This window comes from Coregonus clupeaformis, chromosome 17 (assembly GCF_020615455.1).
Source record: "Coregonus clupeaformis isolate EN_2021a chromosome 17, ASM2061545v1, whole genome shotgun sequence".
Lineage (NCBI taxonomy): Eukaryota > Metazoa > Chordata > Actinopteri > Salmoniformes > Salmonidae > Coregonus > Coregonus clupeaformis.
The window spans coordinates 22611969-22635903 of record NC_059208.1 but is presented as its reverse complement, the minus strand read 5'-3'; the positions used below and the strand labels follow the sequence as shown (position 1 = coordinate 22635903).

General features: G+C 43.9%; 1 protein-coding gene across 1 annotated transcript in view; it reads right to left on the bottom strand.

Moving 5' to 3' along the window:
* Window positions 1-2263: 2263 nt before the first annotated feature.
* Window positions 2264-23935, bottom strand: part of LOC121542599 (kinesin-like protein KIF13A) — a 102962-nt gene continuing 81290 nt past the window's right edge. The window contains exons 15-26 of the mRNA XM_045226159.1: window positions 15880-15966; window positions 15264-15445; window positions 13182-13407; window positions 12890-13052; window positions 12539-12682; window positions 12154-12309; window positions 10773-10937; window positions 6355-6531; window positions 5845-5996; window positions 5551-5683; window positions 4748-4894; window positions 2264-2379 (exon numbers count right to left, since the gene is read on the bottom strand). Coding sequence (XP_045082094.1) covers window positions 2284-2379; window positions 4748-4894; window positions 5551-5683; window positions 5845-5996; window positions 6355-6531; window positions 10773-10937; window positions 12154-12309; window positions 12539-12682; window positions 12890-13052; window positions 13182-13407; window positions 15264-15445; window positions 15880-15966 — 1828 coding nt within the window. The 3' untranslated portion in view covers window positions 2264-2283. The remainder of the gene's footprint in view (window positions 2380-4747; window positions 4895-5550; window positions 5684-5844; window positions 5997-6354; window positions 6532-10772; window positions 10938-12153; window positions 12310-12538; window positions 12683-12889; window positions 13053-13181; window positions 13408-15263; window positions 15446-15879; window positions 15967-23935) is intronic.

Below are 23935 nucleotides of genomic sequence, written 5' to 3'. Positions count from 1 at the left end.
CTCCTGTCTCCCACCCCTACTCCTCTAGTCTCCTGTCTCCCACCCCCTACTCCTCTAGTCTCCTGTCTCCCACCCCCTACTCCTCTAGTCTCCTGTCTCCCACCCCCTACTCCTCTAGTCTCCTGTCTCCCACCCCCTACTCCTCTAGTCTCCTGTCTCCCACCCCCTACTCCTCTAGTCTCCTGTCTCCCACCCCTACTCCTCTAGTCTCCTGTCTCCCACCCCCTACTCCTCCTAGTCTCCTGTCTCCCACCCCCTACTCCTCTAGTCTCCTGTCTCCCACCCCCCTACTCCTCTAGTCTCCTGTCTCCCACCCCCTACTCCTCTATTCTCCTGTCTCCCACCCCCTACTCCTCTAGTCTCCTGTCTCCCACCCCTACTCCTCTAGTCTCCTGTCTCCCACCCCCTACTCCTCTAGTCTCCTGTCTCCACCCCTACTCCTCTAGTCTCCTGTCTCCCATCCCCTACTCCTCTAGTCTCCCACCCCTACTCCTCTAGTCTCCCACTCCCTACTCCTCTAGTCTCCCACCCCTACTCCTCCAGTCTCCTGCCTCCCACCCCTACTCCTCTAGTCTCCTGTCTCCCATCCCCTACTCCTCTAGTCTCCCACCCCTCTCCTCTAGTCTCCACTCCCTACTCCTCTAGTCTCCCACCCCTACTCCTCCAGTCTCCTGCCTCCCACCCTCTACTCTAGTCTCCTGCTCTCCCACCCCCTACTCCTCTAGTCTCCCACCACCTACTCCTCTAGTTCTCCCACCCCTACTCCTCTAGTCTCCTGTTTCACCCCTACTCCTCTAGTCTCCCACCCCCTACTCCTCTAGTCTCCTGTCTCCCACCCTACTCCTCTAGTCTCCTGTCTCCCACCCCCTACTCCTCCTAGTCTCCTGTTCCCACCACCTACTCCTCTAGTCTCCTGTCTCCCACCCCTACTCCTCTAGTCTCCTGTCTCCCACCCCCTACTCCTCTAGTCTCCTGTCTGCCCACCCCCTACTCCTCTATTCTCCTGTCTCCCACCCCCTACTCCTCTAGTCTCCTGTCTCCCACCCCCTACTCCTCTAGTCTCCCACCCCCTACTCCTCTAGTCTCCTGTCTCCCACCCCCCTACTCCTCTAGTCTTCTGTCTCCCACCCCCTACTCCTCTAGTCTCCTGTCTCCCATCCCCCTACTCCTCCTAGTCTCCCACCCCCTACTCCTCTAGTCTCCTGTCTCCCACCCCCTACTCCTCTAGTCTCCTGTCTCCCACCCGTACTCCTCTAGTCTCCTGTCTCCCACCCCCTACTCCTCTAGTCTCCTGTCTCCCACCCCCTACTCCTCTAGTCTCCCACCCCCTACTCCTCTATTCTCCTGTCTCCCACCCCCTACTCCTCTAGTCTCCTGTCTCCCACCCCCTACTCCTCTAGTCTCCCACCCCCTACTCCCTCTAGTCTCCTGTCTCCCACCCCTACTCCTCTAGTCTCCTGTCTCCCACCCCTACTCCTCTAGTCTCCTGTCTCCCACCCCCTACTCCTTTAGTCTCCTGTCTCCCACCCCGTACTCCTCTAGTCTCCTGTCTCCCACCCCCTACTCCTCTAGTCTCCCACCCCCCTACTCCTCTATTCTCCTGTCTCCCACCCCCTACTCCTCTAGTCTCCTGTCTCCCACCCCCTACTCCTCTAGTCTCCCACCCCCTACTCCTCTAGTCTCCTGTCTCCCACCCCCTACTCCTCTATTCTCCTGTCTCCCACCCCTACTCCTCTAGTCTCCTGTCTCCCACCCCCTACTCCTCTAGTCTCCCACCCCCTACTCCTCTATTCTCCTGTCTCCCACCCCCTACTCCTCTAGTCTCCTGTCTCCCACCCCCTACTCCTCTAGTCTCCCACCCCCTACTCCTCTAGTCTCCTGTCTCCCACCCCCTACTCCTCTAGTCTTCTGTCTCCCACCCCCTACTCCCCTAGTTCTAGTCTCCTGCCTCCCACCCCCTGCGCCCCCTTCTCAGTGGCGCCCCCTGTCTGCAAGCACATAACCAGAAGCTGGTTTCCATCCATCATGGCTCGTCATCATCATTGGCAGTAGTTAGGGTTGAACATTTCTGGGAAATTAAAAAAAAAAAATCCAAGGTTTTCCAGAAATCCCAGTTGGAGGATTCCCGGATTTCCTGTTAATTCCATCTTGATTCCATCTGGAAAACCTGGGATTTTTATATATATATATATATATATATATATATATTTTTTTTTTTACAGTTATGGGAATGTTGCAACCCTAGCAGTACTAGGAGGCAGCACCATCCATAATGCCTCATCATCATTGGCAGCAGTAGCAGCAGCAGCAGTAGTAGCAGCAGACTGAGGAGTTACAGTATACCTGATAACTATCCATATCTCCATCCTCCTCCTCCCTCTGGCAGGACAGAACACAGCACAGTACAGTACACTCAGTCAGTCAGACAGACAGGCAGATAGACAGGCAGACACACTACTCTCCACTGTCTGGAAGTGGCTCTGGATAAGAGCGTCTGCTAAATGACTAACATGTCAAATGTAAATCCAGCTACAACTAGGGTCAGTGGCATTGGAGATGTCACTGGCTAACTAAATTACATTGTGTTTCCTCTCGAAAAGTTTGTAGCAGTGGGGGTAAAAGGTTGCTTCTTGGTCCATCTACATAAAAATGACCCCCCTCTCCCAGATCATTTTTATGTAGATGAACTGAGAAGCTCAGTTCTGGTGACTTTTTAAAAGGACATTGTACTCCAAAATGAATGAACATAAAATTATGCTGACTCCCATCTAAAATATAATTTCCACCTCCAGAATTAAGCCCAATAACATATTGCAAAAAATACATTTTAACATATTGGACCATCCATACAGCCTATGCATGGTCCATATTATCAGGGATGCTATTAGCAACAGGCATTATCACCTGTAGTCCAACTGATGCAGCATAGTGGCTATAAATACATAGGCTGAAGCATGGGGTTGCCTATCTGCATTTACCCTATTGGGTTAATCATTAGCTAGATCCCAAATGTGATCTTTTAACTAGTTAGCATCCTATTGATGAATTTTATCTCATATAATTTAGGCCTACCTGTTAGGGTAGCGTGGGGTAACCGTCACCCGGGGTAAAACGCCCCCTGCCTGTACTTCTCACAGAAACCACTTCAAGTCACAATTTTTTCCCCCAACACTTTCCCTGGTTGCCACTACTCTTGCTCAACTAAAAATGTAATCTGTCTCATCACAATTGTTTTAAGTTACTCCCAAAACATGATTTTGAGATAGGTTGGCGTTTTACCCCCCAAAAAACTCTGGGTTCAAAAAAACAACAACATTTATACAGAAATTAAATGGTGCAGTTCGTACATATTTAAGAGTTGAGAAATAAATAAAGCAGGACTGGAAAGCTGGGATTCCCCTCTCTTTCACAAAGGCCATTAAAACCGCTGTTTTCCCACGTGATTGCAAGAATTGTTGTGCATTGACTGCTTGTCAGTTTCCCTCACTATGGCACTCGTAACTTGAATGCGCCTCGAGCTTAATTTCTTTCTAGCATAGAACACACAACAACAAGCCGACGAGGTAAATAGATCAACTATTCTATTAGGGTCTGAGTTTTCTATTCATTACTCGTTTTGTTTGAAGAAGAAAAGTACATGTGGAATGTTCTGGCATAAATGTAGAATGTTCTGGCATAATTTAATTTTTTTGTCATTTAGCAGATGCTCTTATCCAGAGCGACTTACAGGAGCAATTAGGGTTAAGTGCCTTGCTCAAGGGAATATCGGCAGATTTTTCACCTAGTCGGCTCAAAATAAATGTAGAATGTTCTGGCATCTTCAAAGTGCGCCTCGGCAGAAATATTTGTTTTATGTTCCATATTTTTAGTGGGCGTGGCGTAAATGATTTTGCCGTGGCGCAGCGCCACAGCTAAAATGACTGCAGTGGAAACACTGTAGTCAACTTAAGGTGAAAAATAGTGGTCCAACTAGGGAATAGCCTAACCAGATCACTCAATGTATTCGATTGATACACAACAATCAAATGTGTTGACCTTTCTACATTCTACACAGCAGATGAATATATTTATATGGTTCCATCATTCTACAGATGTCTCCCTCCAGTGGAAGACATCTTCCATCTGAAAACTACAGGATGCGGAGATTGATTATTACTAGGATTTCATCATGTCCAGATACACAGTACAGTATTATAATACTGTAGATATCTCCAGTCCACCATTAGGCAGTAGAACTGTAGTCTAGTGCTAGGGTCTCATCCCAGGGCATGGTGTGTGTCTCTGTGTGTGTCTCTCTGTGTGTGTGTGTGTGTGTGTGTGTGTATGTGTGTTACAGTAATGTGAACCCATACATTCTGCATCCTTCATTAGATTTACAGACAACCTTACAGCAGCCCATGATCTAGTCATGGCAGTAGGCCCAGAACCAGAATCACCACCAGAATCACACCACCACCATCACCATCTCCACTTCACCATCACCACCTCCACCATCACCATCTTCACTATCACCATCACCATCTCCACTATCACCATCACCATCTCCACTATCACTATCACCAACATGCATTTCCTTGACCAATACAGTACATATAACACCACATTTGTATATTTTAAAGCGGAAGCAAATCTGACATATAACATTGCCACACTGACACATCTCTTGCAAATTATTTTATATAGCAATATGCTGGATGTGATTGTGTGTGTGTGTGATAGTTTGTGTGTAGTGGTGTGTGCCACTGACCTGATAGCTGTCCAGGGGTCTCTGCAGCTTGGTGGAGCGTGCAGACACACAGCCGACAGAGACAGACAGAACAGCCTCCACCAACAGAGGCAGAGTCCCAGAGTCCTGCACCTGCTTCACACACACCTGCAGCCTGCGAGAGTGACCCTGAGAACACACACGCCATCCATGTAGCCTGCTTAACATACAGACGGCCAATTACAATGAAGATAAGCACAGAAGAAAACCAGGACAAACAGGAAATTAGACGGCGTTCATCTTTTGCATTCATTTGGGATTGAGGCAATGAGGCATATAACTGGATCTATACAACCGATGTCGTGGGACGTGGTTTCATCTTGACATCACTCTACTTTTAAGGGCTGGAAACATCTGACAAACTTTATGAGTGAAATGTCCCTTTAAATGTTACTTTAGCACTGCTTATTTATTGGTGTCCAGGTCACTATTTATCCATGGAGTCTGTGCTGTCCTGTTACCTGTCTGAGCTGGAACACTCCTCCAGTACTGATGTCCTTCCCAGGCTGTGTTACCTGTCTGAGCTGGAACACTCCTCCAGTACTGATGTCCTTCTCAGGCTGTGTTACCTGTCTGAGCTGGAACACTCCTCCAGTACTGATGTCCTTCCCAGGCTGTGTTACCTGTCTGAGCTGGAACACTCCTCCAATACTGATGTCCTTCTCAGGCTGTGTTACCTGTCTGAGCTGGAACACTCCTCCAGTACTGATGTCCTTCCCAGGCTGTGTTACCTGTCTGAGCTGGAACACTCCTCCAGTACTGATGTCCTTCCCAGGCTGTGTTACCTGTCTGAGCTGGAACACTCCTCCAGTACTGATGTCCTTCTCAGGCTGCATCTCTACATCAGAGTAGTCCCCCTGCTCATTCAGCTCCTGGATAGAAGCCCACAGCTCAATACGACGAGACACCTCACTCCACCTGCAGGGACACACACAACAGGCAAGTGGCGGGTGAGTTTGTGTGTGTGTGTGTGTGTGTGTGTGTGTGTGTGTGCAAGCAAGATGTGTGGTGCATGCATTCATGTATCCTTGAGATTATACATGCACGATATGTATGTACTCTACACACTGTGTGTGTACCTGTCTCGTAGTGTGCGTGTCTTGGCTTGCAGTGCGTCCAGCTCCCAGAGAGAGCGTCCGTTCCCGGCACAGCGGTGACCCCACACCTCGATGGCCAGCGCCCCGTCTGAGATGAACTCTAAAAACTCCTCCGTCACATGGACCACATAGTCCTACACACAGAGAGAGGGGAGGAACATGTGGATATACAATATCAAATATTAAATATTGGCAGAAATATTAGAATAATGGTGACATAATGGGCCCTGGTCAAAAGTAGTAAACTGTATAGGGAACAGGGTGCCATTTGGGATGCAGACATATTCCAACTAGAATCTTCAGTATCAGTGTCAGTGCCAGCCAGCAGAGGATGATGTGAAATAACTTTCCCCAAATTCCCAGGTTTTCCAGAAATCCCAGTTGAAGAGTCCCGGAATCAGGAGGGAATCAGGAGGAAATCCAGATACCTCCAACCGGGAATTCTGGAAAACCTGGGAATTTTAGGAAAGTTACCAGAATTTTGTAACCCACCTTGCAGTGGTCGAAGCGGACAGTGAACTGGGCGTCGGGGGTGCGGGGCGTGGTGGGCGTGTCTGGGCTGACCATGGGCGGGGCCACCGTAGGCTCCGCCCCCTCCCAGAAGGTGTACTGGCAGAAGACGAAGTTGGACAGGTTGAGAGGCAGCCCCGTGGCCTCCCTGATACGTACCTGTAGAGAAGAAGAAGATGAAGAAGATTACATTATTGTCCAATGTACACAGATCCAATGGAAGATGTTCTTCTGCTTTATTCCAAATCCTCCCAAAGACACACAGACACATACTGAGGAGTTAGAACAGAGGACAGTTATATATACTGAGGAGTTAGAACAGAGGACAGATATATACTGAGGAGTTAGAACAGAGGACAGTTATATATACACTGAGGGGTTAGAACAGAGGACAGTCATACTATGGTCATACTATCAGTTTTTCCGCCGGCATCACTGAATCACTGGACCTTTAACTCCGGATTCATCGCTACCAGCTGGCTACAACAAACGGACGTGGCACACGCTAGCCGTGGCCTCTTACTCACTAGCGCTTCACCACCGGACCTTATGATAACTCAGCTATACAGCTGATATCTGCTGGACTGTTCCTTTTTACGGTACTACATCCTGTTTATGTTTAGCCTCAGCCCAAACATGGTTAGTTTATTGTTGTTTCGGTTATTTCTAATTGTACTATATCACTGTAGACCCCCAGCCTAGCTAAACCTGCCTTGGTTAGCTCCTTTGTCCCTCCACCCATACACTCACAGACCGACTCAATTGATGCCTCTAGAGATACTATCTCTTTCAGTGTTACCCAACGCTTAGGTTTACCTCCACTTTACTCATATCCTTCCATATCCTTGTCTGTTCATAATGCCCTGAATCTTTTCTATAACACCCGGAAATCTGCCCCCTTTATTCTATGTACCCAACGCACTAGAAGACCAGTTCTTAAAGCCTTTAGCCGTATCCTTATTCTAGTCCTCCTCTGTTCCTCTGGTGATGTAGAGGCTAACCCAGGCCCTGTAGCCCCCAGTATCACTCCTACTCCCCAGGAGCTATCATTTGTTGACTTCTGTAATCGCAAAAGTCTTGGTTTCTTGCACATAAATATCAGAAGTCTACTTCCTAAGTTTGAGTTATTCACTGCGTTAGCACACTCTGCCAACCCTGATGTTCTAGCAGTGTCTGAATCCTGGCTTAGGAAGGCCACCAAAAATTCTGAAATTTCCATCCCCAACTATAACATTTTCCGTCTAGATAGAACTGCCAAAGGGGGTGGAGTTGCAATCTACTGTAGAGATAGCCTGCAGAGCTCTATCATACTATCCAGGTCTGTGCCCAAACAGTTTGAGCTTCTACTTCTAAAAATCCACCTTTCCAGAAATAAGTCTCTCACTGTTGCCGCTTGCTACAGACCCCCCTCAGCCCCCAGCTGTGCCCTGGACACCATATGTGAATTGATTGCCCCCCATTTATCCTCTGAGTTTGTACTGCTTGGTGACCTAAATTGGGATATGCTTAATACCCCAGCCATCCTACAATCCAAGCTAGATGCCCTCAACCTCACGCAAATTATCAACGAACCTACCAGGTACAACCCTAAATCCTTAAACATGGGTACCCTCATAGATATCATCCTGACTAATATACCCTCTAAATACACCTCAGCTGTCTTCAACCAGGATCTCAGCGATCACTGCCTTATTGCCTGCGTCCGTAATGGGTCCGCGGTCAAACGACCACCCCCTCATCACTGTCAAACGCTCCCTAAAACACTTTAGCGAGGAGGCCTTCCTAATTGACCTGGCCCAGGTATCCTGGATGGATATAGATCTCATTCCGTCAGTAGAGGATGCCTGGTTGTTCCTTAAAAGTAATTTCCTCTCAATCTTAAATAAACATGCCCCATTCAAAAATACAGAACTAAGAACCGATATAGCCCCTGGTTCTCCTCAGACTTGACTGCCCTTGACCAGCACAAAAACATCCTGTGGCGTACAGCATTAGCATCAAATAGCCCCCGCGATATGCAACTTTTCAGGGAAGTTAGGAACCAATATACACAAGCAGTCAGGAAAGCAAAGGCTAACTTTTTTCAAACAGAAATTTGCATCCTGTAGCACTAACTCCAAAAAGTTTTGGGACACTGTAAAGTCCATGGAGAATAAGAGCACTTCCTCCCAGCTGCCCACTGCACTGAGGCTAGGAAACACTATCACCACCGATAAATCTACAATAATCGAGAATTTCAACAAGCATTTTGCTACAGCTGGCCATGCTTTCCATCTGGCTACCACTAACCCGGCCACCAACTCTGCACCCTCTGCTGCAACTTGCCCATGCCCCCCCCGCTTCTCCTTCACACAAATTCAGACAGCTGATGTTTTGAAAGCGCCTACAAATCAGCTGGGCTAGACAATCTGGACCCTTTCTTCCTAAAACTAGCCGCCGAAATTGTCGCAACCCCTATTACTAGTCTGTTCAACCTCTCTTTCATAACGTCTGAGATCCCCAGAGATTGGAAAGCTGCCGCGGTCATCCCCCTCTTCAAAGGGGGTGACACTCTAGATCCAAACTGCTACAGACCTATATCCATCCTGCCCTGCCTTTCGAAAGTATTCGAAAGCCAAGTTAACAAACAGATCATCGACCATTTCGAATACCACCGTACCTTCTCCGCTATGCAATCCGGTTTCCGAGCTGGTCACGGGTGCACTTCAGCCACGCTCAAGGTCCTAAACGATATTATAACCGCAATTGATAATAGACAGTACTGTGCAGCCGTCTTCATCGACCTGGCCAAGGCTTTCGACTCTGTCAACCACCGCATTCTTATTGGCAGACTAAATAGCCTTGGTTTCTCAAATGACTTCCTCGCCTGGTTCACCAACTACTTCTCAGATAGAGTTCAGTGTGTCAAATCGGAGGGCCTGTTGTCTGGACCTATGGCAGTCTCTATGGGGGTGCCACAGGGTTCAATTCTTGGGCCGACACTTTTCTCCGTGTATATCAATGATGTCGCTCTTGCTGCTGGTGACTCTCAGATCCACCTCTACGCAGACGACACCATTTTGTATACATCTGGCCCTTCATTGGACACTGTGTTAACAAACCTCCAAACGAGCTTCAATGCCATACAACAATCCTTCAGTAGCCTTCAACTGCTCTTAAACACTAGTAAAACTAAATGCATGCTTTTCAATCGAACGCTGCTAGCACCCGCCCACCCGACTAGAATCACCACTCTCGACGGGTCTGACCTAGAGTATGTGGACAACTACAAATATCTAGGTGTCTGGTTAGACTGTAAACTCAACTTCCAGACTCACATAAAGAATCTCCAATCCAAAGTTAAATCTAGAATCGGCTTCCTATTTCGCAACAAAGCCTCCTTCACTCATGCTGCCAAACATGCCCTCGTAAAACTGACTATCCTACCGATCCTTGACTTCGGCGATGTCATTTACAAAATAGCCTCCAACACTCTACTCAGCAAATTGGATGTAGTCTATCACAGTGCCATCCGTTTTGTCTCCAAAGCCCCATACACTACCCACCACTGTGACCTGTACGCTCTTGTTGGCTGGTCCTCACTACATGTTCGTCGTCAAACCCACTGGCTCCAGGCCATCTATAAATCACTGCTAGGCAAATCCCCGCCTTATCTTAGCTCATTGGTCACCATAGCAGCACCCACCCGCAGTCTGCGCTCCAGCAGGTATATCTCACTGGTCATTCCCAAAGCCAACACCTCCTTTGGCCGCCATTCCTTCCAGTTCTCTGCTGCCAATGACTGGAACGAATTGCAAAAATCTCTGAAACTGGAGACTCTTATCTCCCCCCAATAACTTTAAGCATCAGTTGTCAGAGCACCTTACCGATCACTGCACCTGTACACAGCCCATCTGAAATTAGCCCACCCAACTACCTCATCCCTATATTGTTATTTAATTTGCTCTTTTGCACCCCAGTATCTCTATTTGCACATAATCTCTTGCACATCTAGCATTCCAGTGTTAATACTATTGTAATTATTCTGCACTATAGCCTATTTATTGCCTTACCTCCATAACTTGCTACATTTGCACACACTGTATATATATTTTCTGTTGTATTTCTGACTTTATGTTTTTTTTTTTACCCCCATATGTAACTCTGTGTTGTTTTTATTGCACTACTTTGCTTTATCTTGGCCAGGTCGCAGTTGTAAATGAGAACCTGTTCTCAACTGGCTTACCTGGTTAAATAAAGGTGAAATAAATAAATAAATAAAATAAATAAATATGGCACCCGTTGAGCAGTTAGGGGGTTAAGTGCCTGGCACAATGGAAGGAGATGGCATCTAGGACAATGATGGCATCAACCCTACAGGACACAGACAGACAGTAGTAGTGTGTGTGTGAGAGACGTACCCTGCAGGTGAGTTTCCTGGCCATGTGGACGATCTCTCCCTGTGTGTCCATCACATCGTAGAAACTGCTCTCACTGGAGTTCTCTGACGAGTCATCTCCCCCCGCCAGCCTCTCCGGCACCGCACCGCTAACACGCATCAGCTCTACGTGGAGCCTGCCGGCTACCTGTCACACACCAGGGGGTACAGACACAGCACATCATCAACACACATCAGTACAGGCCTAAACAGGTGCTGAGTACAGACAGAGAAAACAGATTAAACAGGTGCTGAGTACAGACAGAGAAAATAGATTAAACAGGTGCTGAGTACAGACAGAGAAAACAGATTCAACAGGTGCTGAGTACAGACAGAGAAAACTGATTAAACAGGTGCTGAGTACAGACAGAGAAGACAGATTAAACAGGTGCTGAGTACAGACAGAGAAAACAGATTAAACAGGTGCTGAGTACAGACAGAGAAAACAGATACAACAAGTGCTGAGTACAGACAGAGAAAACAGATTAAACAGGTGCTGAGTACAGACAGAGAAGACAGATTAAACAGGTGCTGAGTACAGACAGAGAAGACAGATTAACACCAGGTACAAAGAGATTCCCAGAAGCCATTTGAATCTCCATGGTAGAAGCATGTGGACAGACACATATTGAGAACAAGCAATTACATTTTAATTTGTAATTTAGCAGACGCTCTTATCCAGAATGACTTACAGGAGCAATTAGAGTTAAGTGTCTTGCTCAAGGGCACATTGACAGATTTTTCACCTAGTCAGCTCGGGGATTCGAACCAGCAACCTTTCGGTGACTTGTCCAACGCTCTTAACCACTAGCCACATTTTGGGTTTTGCCCTAGCACTACACAGTTCAAATAACCAACTCATCATCCAGCGTTGAATATTTTAATCAGCTGTGTAGTGCTAGGGCAAAAACCAAAAACGTGCACCCAGGGGGGGGGGGCTCCAGGACCGAGTTTGGGAAACCCTGCTCTAGGCTACCTGCCGCCCCAGCAAGGAACTGAAATACTACCATGAAGTTGATAACAGCACAATCCCGCTGTATCATTACCATCGTTAATCATTACCAAACCTCAAGTGAGATGTGTGTGTATTTATCTGTGTGTGTGTGTGTGTGTGTGTGAATGCGTTCCTTTCTGTGTGTCACAGGAGGCTGCTGAGGGGAGGGTTGGCTCATAATAACGGCCGGAATGGTGCAAATGGAATGGCATCAAACACCTTGTGTGTTAGATGCATTTCATACCATTCCACCTATTCCGCTTCAGCCATTACCACGAGCCTGTCCTTCCCAATTAAGGTGCCATCAACCTCATGTGGTGTGTGTGTGTATCTGTGTGTGTATCTGTGTGTGTGTGTGCTGTTCTCTCACCTCCCCCTGCTGGCTGATGATGGGAACAGCGTACTGTAGTCTGATGTCGTGGAAAAGGCACTCCAGAAAGACGTTGGCCACTCCTATCAGGTTGTGGTTCTCCTGAGCTTCATAGAAGGGCTCACTGTGCTGCTTGTGGTTGTTCAGCTTGGTATACTGATCAGGGAAACATGATACAAACACACACCTGAAAACTTCACCCATCATCCAATTATCATCTTGATCACTGAGAAATAATACTTTATCCCTCCCACAATCACTTCCAGCAGTGTATCCCCCCCTCTATCAGCACCTCCCCTCTATCCCCCCTCTCACCATTCCTCTCTCTCCTCTCCTCCCCTCCTCTCTCCTCTCCTCTCCTCCTCTCCTCTCCTCTTCCTCTCACCATGTCCTCTGCTCCCTCCTTCCAGTCTCTGTAGTGGTCTCTCATGTCCACTAGTTTGTTCTCCAGCTTCTCGATGGTCCACACCTGAGTCCCCTTCCCTTTCCTCCTCACCTGGATGGCTGGTTCACTCACTATGGCTCCACGCTGAACCAAGACAGACTGACTCTCAACTTGATATAATGTACTGAACAAAGTTCTACAAATGAAAGCCTGTTTGTGTACAAGTTATCATATTAATAATACAACACAATCAGACCATCTCATCGTACCGTATGTACAGTATATGACAAAACATGATACATCACTGATAACGTGTGTGTGTGTGTGTACGTGTATGCAGAGGTTGGTCACCTTGCGGTTGGCGCTGAGGTTAGCTGCAGGGATCTGGAGGGTGACCTGGTAGTCAGTCAGTTTGTTCATCTCCTCTGCCAGGAAGTTGGCCTCTCTCACCAGGGTGTTAGCCTTCAAAACGTGCTCCCTCAGCCTGGACAGACTCTGACGGAACAGCTCGTCCCTGACAGACACACAGAGGAAATACAAAGACCATTCAGACGTGTGGCTGTGTACCAAACATCTTACAGGTTGTTTAGATTTTCATTGCTCCTGCATCTAAAGCCGTAGCATGTGTGTGTGTTCCCCTCACCTCTCCTCAGTCCAGAGGCGTATCTTGCTGTGATGTGATGGTGTGTGTGTGGGGAAGGTGAGGCGGTCGCTGCTAGATCTCTGGTGCTGATTGGTCCTCTCAGGAGACAGCTGTTGCCGTAGTGACTCCAGCTCTCTCTCGTACATCATCCTCTGTTCCTCCAGCGCCGTGCGTTTCTCCTCCAGGTACTGCTTCTCTAAGACCTGGACCACGTTCTGCATGGGATCTATAGGAGAGATAACATACTGTTAAAACATATTGCTTCTCTAAGACCTGGACCACGTTCTGCATGGGATCTATAGGAGAGATAACATACTGTTAAAACATATTGCTTCTCTAAGACCTGGACCACGTTCTGCATGGGATCTATAGGAGAGATAACATACTGTTAAAACATACTGCTTCTCTAAGAACTGGACCACGTTCTGCATGGAGTCTATTGGATACAGAGAAGTTAGAACTCCATCTGTGTTTTACTGACTTATACTTTAAGTACATGTACCAGATGGTCTATACCAGATGATCAATATTAGATGGTCTGTACCAGATGGTCTATACCAGATGGTCTGTACCAGATGGTCTGTACCAGATGGTCTATACCAGATGGTCTGTACCAGATGGTCTGTACCAGATGGTCTATACCAGATGGTCTGTACCAGATGGTCTATACCAGATGATCTATACCAGATGGTCTGTACCAGATGGTCTATACCAGATGGTCTGTACCAGATGGTCTGTACCAGATGGTCTATACCAGATGGTCTGTACCAGATGGTCTATACTAGATGGTCTATACCAGATGGTCTGTACCAGATGGTCTATACTAGATGGTCTATACCAGATGGTCTATACCAGATTGTCTGTACCAGATGGTCTATACCAGATGGTCTGTACCAGATGGTCTATACCAGATGGTCTATACCAGATGGTCTGTACCAGATGGTCTATACTAGATGGTCTATACCAGATGGTCTGTACCAGATGGTCTGTACCAGATGGTCTATACTAGATGGTCTATACCAGATGGTCTATACCAGATGTAGAACATCCTGTAATTTAGAACGACAAACACTGTAATCTTGAGATGTAGTGGATCGGTGTGTGTGTGTGTAGTGCTGTGTGTAGTAGTGTGTGTAGTGGTGTGTGAGGTGTAGTGGCATGTGTAGTGGTGTGTGTAGTGTAGTGGTTTGTGTAGTGTAGTGTAGTGGTGTGTGTGTATGTAGTGGTGTGTGTGTAGTGGTGTGTGTAGTGTAGTGGTGTGTGTAATGTAGTGGTATGTGTAGTGTAGTGGTGTGTGTGTGTATTGTAGTGGTGTGTGTAGTGGTGTGTGTGTGTGTGTGTGTGTGTGTGTAGTGTAGTGGTGTGTGTGTGTGTAGTGGTGTGTGTGTAGTGGTGTGTGTAGTGTGTGTAGTGTAGTGGTGTGTGTGTGTGTAGTGGTGTGTGTGTAGTGGTGTGTGTGTGTGTGTAGTGGTGTGTGTGTGTGTAGTGGTGTGTGTGTGTAGTGTAGTGGTATGTGTAGTGGTGTGTGTGTGTGTAGTGTAGTGTGTGTGTAGTGGTGTGTGTAGTGTAGTGGTGTGTGTGTAGTGGTGGGATATCAGCCTCTCCCACACAGCAGGTGCAAGGCTGCAGGTCATCTCACCTAATGTGAACAGAACAGGGGCATGACAAACACACACACACACGAGACAGCTTGTGTGACATAACGGCTGCGTCACAGGGAAAGAGAGGAGAGAGAGGAGAGGACAGCTGTGTCCCACAGCTACCCTAGAGGGAGACTAGTGTCCTCCATCGCAAGTCAAGTGGCTCTAAAATAAACTTCTGGTGTCGGGGTTGAAGAGGAGAGGCCATGGAGCTCTTTCCGGGACTCATCCAGTTCATACCTGCAGTGCTAACGCAACACTGTGTATATCGTTGAATATAGTGTTGCAAAATTCCAGTATCTTTCCCAAAACTCCCACGTTTTCTAGAAATCCCGGTTGGAAGATTACCAGAATCTGGAGGGAATAAGCTGGAAATCCGGTAATCTTTCAAATGGGATTTCAATAAAACCTAGTTCGACGTTACAGAAGTTATCATACATACCGTTGTTTCCCAAAGTCTTCATCATGACCTCCATCTGGGCGAACTCATAGCTGTAGTCCTGTTCAGAGGAGGCCTCGCTGGCTGTCTCTACGTCCACCTCTACAAAGCTCTCCCTGGGGGACGCACGCTCCCTCTCCAGCTCCTTCAGACGCTCACGCCTCTTACGCCCAGGCAGGTTTATCCTACAACACACAGGATTTACACTCAGTTCCTGCTTCTACTGCATATGTGGCAGCTAAAGGGTGTCAAAATTCCAGTAACTTTCCCTAAATTCTCAGGTTTTCCAGAAATCCTGGTTGGAGGATTCTGGATATCCTGCTGATTTTGGAAATCTTACAACCAGGATTTCTGGAAAACCTGGGAATATTGGGAAAGTTACCGGCGGCTGGTTAATAACTTAGATCATGGTTCTAAGACTCCGGTCATGGAGAAATACTGGCTGTGCAGGCTTTTGTTCCAGACCATCACTAACATACCTTATTCAAGTACTGTACTGTACACAGGGGAGTTCAACTCTCAGTTCACATTAGTGCAGGCTGCAGCTAGGTAAACCTTTTGTTAGTCTCTGGTTAACTTTGTCCAGTATGTGTTCATGTTCTGAAGAGCAACTCCTCACCTGAAGAAGTGGTTGTTGCCCCATAATATACGGTCTCCATGCCACAAGTGGACCAAGGACTCAGTCATGGTTCCATTCACACAGGTTCTGTTGGAGCAGAACAATACAGTCTGATGATGTCATATAGAGGTGAGTTGTGGGAGTAGACATCCCATCCTACTGTACCTCCTCTTCCACACAGAAAGCAATACAGCACATCAAATATCCTCCTATCACCCACCAAGAGTAAAAAGACTATCTATGAGATATCCTCATATAAACCACCAACAGTAAAGACTACCTATGAGATATCCTCCTATCACCACCAACAGTAAAGACTATCTATGAGATATCCTCCTATCACCCACCAACAGTAAAGACTATCTATGAGATATCCTCATATCACCACCAACAGTAAATACTATCTATGAGATATCCTCCTATCACCCACCAACAGTAAATACTATCTATGAGATATCCTCATATCACCATCAACAGTAAAGACTATCTATGATATATCCTCATATCACCCACCAACAGTAAAGACTATCTATGATATATCCTCATATCACCCACCAACAGTAAAGACTATCTATGAGATATCTTCTTATCACCCACCAACAGTAAAGACTATCTGAGATATCCTCCTATCACCACCAACAGTAAAGACTATCTATGAGATATCACTCACCAACAGTAAAGACTATCTATGAGATATCCTCATATCACCCACCAACAGTAAAGACTATCTATGAGATATCCTCATATCACCCACCAACAGTAAAGACTATATATGAGATATCCTCATATCACCACCAACAGTAAAAATACTATCTATGAGATATCCTCCTATCAACAACCAACAGTAAAGACTATCTATGAGATATCCTCCTATCAACCACCAACAGTAAAGACTGTCTATGAGATATCCTCATATCAACCACCAACAGTAAAAATACTATCTATGAGATATCCTCCTATCACCCACCAACAGTAAAGACTATCTATGAGATATCCTCATATCACCCACCAACAGTAAAGACTATCTATGAGATATCTTCATATCACCCACCAACAGTAAAGACTATCTGAGATATCCTCCTATCACCACCAACAGTAAAGACTATCTATGAGATATAACTCACCAACAATAAAGACTATCTATGAGATATCATCATATCACCCACCAACAGTAAATACTATCTATGAGATATCCTCATATCACCCACCAACAGTAAATAATATCTATGAGATATCCTCATATCACCACCAACAGTAAAAATACTATCTATGAGATATCCTCCTATCAACCACCAACAGTAAAGACTATCTATGAGATATCCTCCTATCAACCACCAACAGTAAAGACTATCTGAGATATCCTCATATCACCCACCAACAGTAAAGACTATCTATGAGATATCAACTACCAACAGTAAAGACTATCTATGAGATATCCTCCTATCAACCACCAACAGTAAAGACTATCTATGAGATATCCTCCTATCACCCACCAACAGTAAATACTATCTATGAGATATCCTCATATCACCATCAACAGTAAAGACTATCTATGAGATATCCTCATATCACCCACCAACAGTAAAGACTATCTATGAGATATCTTCTTATCACCCACCAACAGTAAAGACTATCTGAGATATCCTCCTATCACCACCAACAGTAAAGACTATCTATGAGATATCACTCACCAACAGTAAAGACTATCTATGAGATATCCTCATATCACCCACCAACAGTAAAGACTATCTATGAGATATCCTCATATCACCCACCAACAGTAAAGACTATATATGAGATATCCTCATATCACCACCAACAGTAAAAATACTATCTATGAGATATCCTCCTATCAACCACCAACAGTAAAGACTATCTATGAGATATCCTCCTATCAACCACCAACCGTAAAGACTGTCTATGAGATATCCTCATATCAACCACCAACAGTAAAAATACTATCTATGAGATATCCTCCTATCACCCACCAACAGTAAAGACTATCTATGAGATATCCTCATATCACCCACCAACAGTAAAGACTATCTATGAGATATCTTCATATCACCCACCAACAGTAAAGACTATCTGAGATATCCTCCTATCACCACCAACAGTAAAGACTATCTATGAGATATAACTCACCAACAATAAAGACTATCTATGAGATATCATCATATCACCCACCAACAGTAAATACTATCTATGAGATATCCTCATATCACCCACCAACAGTAAATAATATCTATGAGATATCCTCATATCACCACCAACAGTAAAAATACTATCTATGAGATATCCTCCTATCAACCACCAACAGTAAATACTATCTATGAGATATCCTCCTATCAACCACCAACAGTAAAGACTATCTGAGATATCCTCATATCACCCACCAACAGTAAAGACTATCTATGAGATATCAACTACCAACAGTAAAGACTATCTATGAGATATCCTCATATCACCCACCAACAGTAAAGACTATCTATGAGATATCCTCATATCAACCACCAACAGTAAAGACTATCTATGAGATATCCTCATATCACCACCAACAGTAAAAATACTATCTATGAGATATCCTCCTATCAACCACCAACAGTAGACTATCTATGAGATATCCTCCTATCAACCACCAACAGTAAAGACTGTCTATGAGATATCCTCATATCAACCACCAACAGTAAAAATACTATCTATGAGATATCCTCCTATCACCCACCAACAGTAAAGACTATATATGAGATATCCTCATATCACCCACCAACAGTAAAGACTATCTATGAGATATCTTCATATCACCCACCAACAGTAAAGACTATCTGAGATATCCTCCTATCACCACCAACAGTAAAGACTATCTATGAGATATCACTCACCAACAGTAAAGACTATCTATGAGATATCCTCATATCACCCACCAACAGTAAGGACTATCTATGAGATATCCTCATTAAACAACAGTAAAGACTATCTATGAGATATCCTCATATCACCACCAACAGTAAAAATACTATCTATGAGATATCCTCCTATCAACCACCAACAGTAAAGACTATCTATGAGATATCCTCCTATCAACCACCAACAGTAAAGACTATCTATGAGATATCCTCATATCACCCACCAACAGTAAAGACTATCTATGAGATATCAACTACCAACAGTAAAGACTATCTATGAGATATCCTCATATCACCCACCAACAGTAAAGACTATCTATGAGATATCCTCCTATCAACCACCAACAGTAAAGACTATCTATGAGATATCCTCCTATCACCCACCAACAGTAGACTATCTATGAGATATCCTCATATCACCACCAACAGTAAAGACTATCTATGAGATATCCTCATATCAACCACCAACAGTAAAGACTATCTATGATATATCCTCCTATCACCCAACAACAGTAAAGACTATCTATGAGATATCCTCATATCACCCACCAACAGTAAAGACTATCTATGAGATATCAACCACCAACAGTAAAGACTATCTATGAGATATCCTCATATCACCACCAACAGTAAAAATACTATCTATGAGATATCCTCCTATCAACCACCAACAGTAAAGACAATCTATGAGATATCCTCCTATCAACCACCAACAGTAAAGACTATCTATGAGATATCCTCATATCAACCACCAACAGTAAAAATACTATCTATGAGATATCCTCCTATCACCCACCAACAGTAAAGACTATCTATGAGATATCCTCATATCAACCACCAACAGTAAAGACTATCTATGAGATATCCTCCTATCAACCACCAACAGTAAAGACTGTCTATGAGATATCCTCATATCAACCACCAACAGTAAAAATACTATCTATGAGATATCCTCCTATCACCCACCAACAGTAAAGACTATCTATGAGATATCCTCATATCACCCACCAACAGTAAAGACTATCTATGAGATATCTTCATATCACCCACCAACAGTAAAGACTATCTGAGATATCCTCCTATCACCACCAACAGTAAAGACTATCTATGAGATATAACTCACCAACAATAAAGACTATCTATGAGATATCATCATATCACCCACCAACAGTAAATACTATCTATGAGATATCCTCATATCACCCACCAACAGTAAATAATATCTATGAGATATCCTCATATCACCACCAACAGTAAAAATACTATCTATGAGATATCCTCCTATCAACCACCAACAGTAAAGACTATCTATGAGATATCCTCCTATCAACCACCAACAGTAAAGACTATCTGAGATATCCTCATATCACCCACCAACAGTAAAGACTATCTATGAGATATCAACTACCAACAGTAAAGACTATCTATGAGATATCCTCATTTCACCCACCAACAGTAAAGACTATCTATGAGATATCCTCATATCAACCACCAACAGTAAAGACTATCTATGAGATATCCTCATATCACCACCAACAGTAAAAATACTATCTATGAGATATCCTCCTATCAACCACCAACAGTAGACTATCTATGAGATATCCTCCTATCACCCACCAACAGTAAAGACTATATATGTGATATCCTCATATCACCCACCAACAGTAAAGATCTATCTATGAGATATCCTCCTATCACCCACCAACAGTAAAGACTATATATGTGATATCCTCATATCACCCACCAACAGTAAAGACTATCTATGAGATATCTTCATATCACCCACCAACAGTAAAGACTATCTGAGATATCCCCCTATCACCACCAACAGTAAAGACTATCTATGAGATATCACTCACCAACAGTAAAGACTATCTATGAGATATCCTCATATCACCCACCAACAGTAAGGACTATCTATGAGATATCCTCATATCACCCACCAACAGTAAAGACTATCTATGAGATATCCTCATATCACCACCAACAGTAAAAATACTATCTATGAGATATCCTCCTATCAACCACCAACAGTAAAGACTATCTATGAGATATCCTCCTATCAACCACCAACAGTAAAGACTATCTATGAGATATCCTCATATCACCCACCAACAGTAAAGACTATCTATGAGATATCAACTACCAACAGTAAAGACTATCTATGAGATATCCTCCTATCAACCACCAACAGTAAAGACTATCTATGAGATATCCTCCTATCACCCACCAACAGTAGACTATCTATGAGATATCCTCATATCACCACCAACAGTAAAGACTATCTATGAGATATCCTCATATCAACCACCAACAGTAAAGACTATCTATGATGTATCCTCCTATCACCCACAAACAGTAAAGACTATCTATGAGATATCCTCATATCACCCACCAACAGTAAAGACTATCTATGAGATATCAACCACCAACAGTAAAGACTATCTATGAGATATCCTCATATCACCACCAACAGTAAAAATACTATCTATGAGATATCCTCATATCACCACCAACAGTAAAAATACTATCTATGAGATATCCTCCTATCAACCACCAACAGTAAAGACTATCTATGAGATATCCTCATATCAACCACCAACAGTAAAAATACTATCTATGAGATATCCTCCTATCACCCACCAACAGTAAACACTATCTATGAGATATCCTCATATCACCCACCCACAGTAAAGACTATCTATGAGATATCCTCATATCACCCACCAACAGTAAAGACTATCTATGATATATCCTCATATCACCCACCAACAGTAAAGACTATCTATGAGATATCCTCATATCACCACCAACAGTAAAAATACTATCTATGAGATATCCTCCTATCAACCACCAACAGTAAAGACTATCTATGAGATATCCTCCTATCAACCACCAACAGTAAAGACTATCTATGAGATATCCTCATATCACCCACCAACAGTAAAGACTATCTATGAGATATCAACTACCAACAGTAAAGACTATCTATGAGATATCCTCATATCACCCACCAACAGTAAAGACTATCTATGAGATATCCTCCTATCAACCACCAACAGTAAAGACTATCTATGAGATATCCTCCTATCACCCACCAACAGTAGACTATCTATGAGATATCCTCATATCACCACCAACAGTAAAGACTATCTATGAGATATCCTCATATCAACCACCAACAGTAAAGACTATCTATGATATATCCTCCTATCACCCACCAACAGTAAAGACTATCTATGAGATATCCTCATATCACCCACCAACAGTAAAGACTATCTATGAGATATCAACCACCAACAGTAAAGACTATCTATGAGATATCCTCATATCACCACCAACAGTAAAAATACTATCTATGAGATATCCTCCTATCAACCACCAACAGTAAAGACAATCTATGAGATATCCTCCTATCAACCACCAACAGTAAAGACTATCTATGAGATATCCTCATATCACCCACCCACAGTAAAGACTATCTATGAGATATCCTCATATCACCCACCAACATTAAAGACTATCTATGAGATATCCTCATATCACCCACCAACAGTAAAGACTATCTATGAGATATCCTCATATCACCCACCAACAGTAAAGACTATCTATGAGATATCAACCACCAACAGTAAAGACTATCTATGAGATATCCTCCTATCACCCACCAACAGTAAAGACTATCTATGAGATATCCTCCTATCAACCACCAACAGTAAAGACTATCTATGAGATATCTTCCTATCACCCACCAATAGTAGACTATCTATGAGATATCCTCATATCACCCACCAACAGTAAAGACTATCTATGAGATATTAACCACCAACAGTAAAGACTATCTATGAGATATCCTCATATCACCACCAATAGTAAAAATACTATCTATGAGATATCCTCCTATCAACCACCAACAGTAAAGACAATATATGAGATATCCTCCTATCAACCACCAACAGTAAAGACTATCTATGAGATATCATCCTATCACCCACCAACAGTAGACTATCTATGAGATATCCTCATATCACCACCAACAGTAAAGACTATCTATGAGATATCCTCATATCAACCACCAACAGTAAAGACTATATATGATATATCCTCATATCACCACCAACAGTAAAGACTATCTATGAGATATCCTCATATCAACCACCAACAGTAAAGACTATCTATGAGATATCCTCCTATCACCCACCAACAGTAGACTATCTATGAGATATCCTCATATCACCACCAACAGTAAAGACTATCTATGAGATATCCTCATATCAACCACCAACAGTAGACTATCTATGAGATATCCTCATATCACCACCAACAGTAAAGACTATCTATGAGATATCCTCATATCACCCACCAACAGTAAAGACTATCTATGAGATATCCTCATATCACCCACCAACAGTAAAGACTATCTGAGATATCCCCCTATCACCACCAACACTAAAGACTATCTATGAGATATCACTCACCAACAGTAAAGACTATCTATGAGATATCCTCATATCACCCACCAACAGTAAGGACTATCTATGAGATATCCTCATATCACCACCAACAGTAAAAATACTATCTATGAGATATCCTCCTATCAACCACCAACAGTAAAGACTATCTATGAGATATCCTCCTATCAACCACCAACAGTAAAGACTATCTATGAGATATCCTCATATCACCCACCAACAGTAAAGACTATCTATGAGATATCAACTACCAACAGTAAAGACTATCTATGAGATATCCTCATATCACCCACCAACAGTAAAGACTATCTATGAGATATCCTCCTATCAACCACCAACAGTAAAGACTATCTATGAGATATCCTCCTATCACCCACCAACAGTAGACTATCTATGAGATATCCTCATATCACCACCAACAGTAAAGACTATCTATGAGATATCCTCATATCAACCACCAACAGTAAAGACTATCTATGATATATCCTCCTATCACCCACCAACAGTAAAGACTATCTATGAGATATCCTCATATCACCCACCAACAGTAAAGACTATCTATGAGATATCAACCACCAACAGTAAAGACTATCTATGAGATATCCTCATATCACCACCAACAGTAAAAATACTATCTATGAGATATCCTCCTATCAACCACCAACAGTAAAGACTATC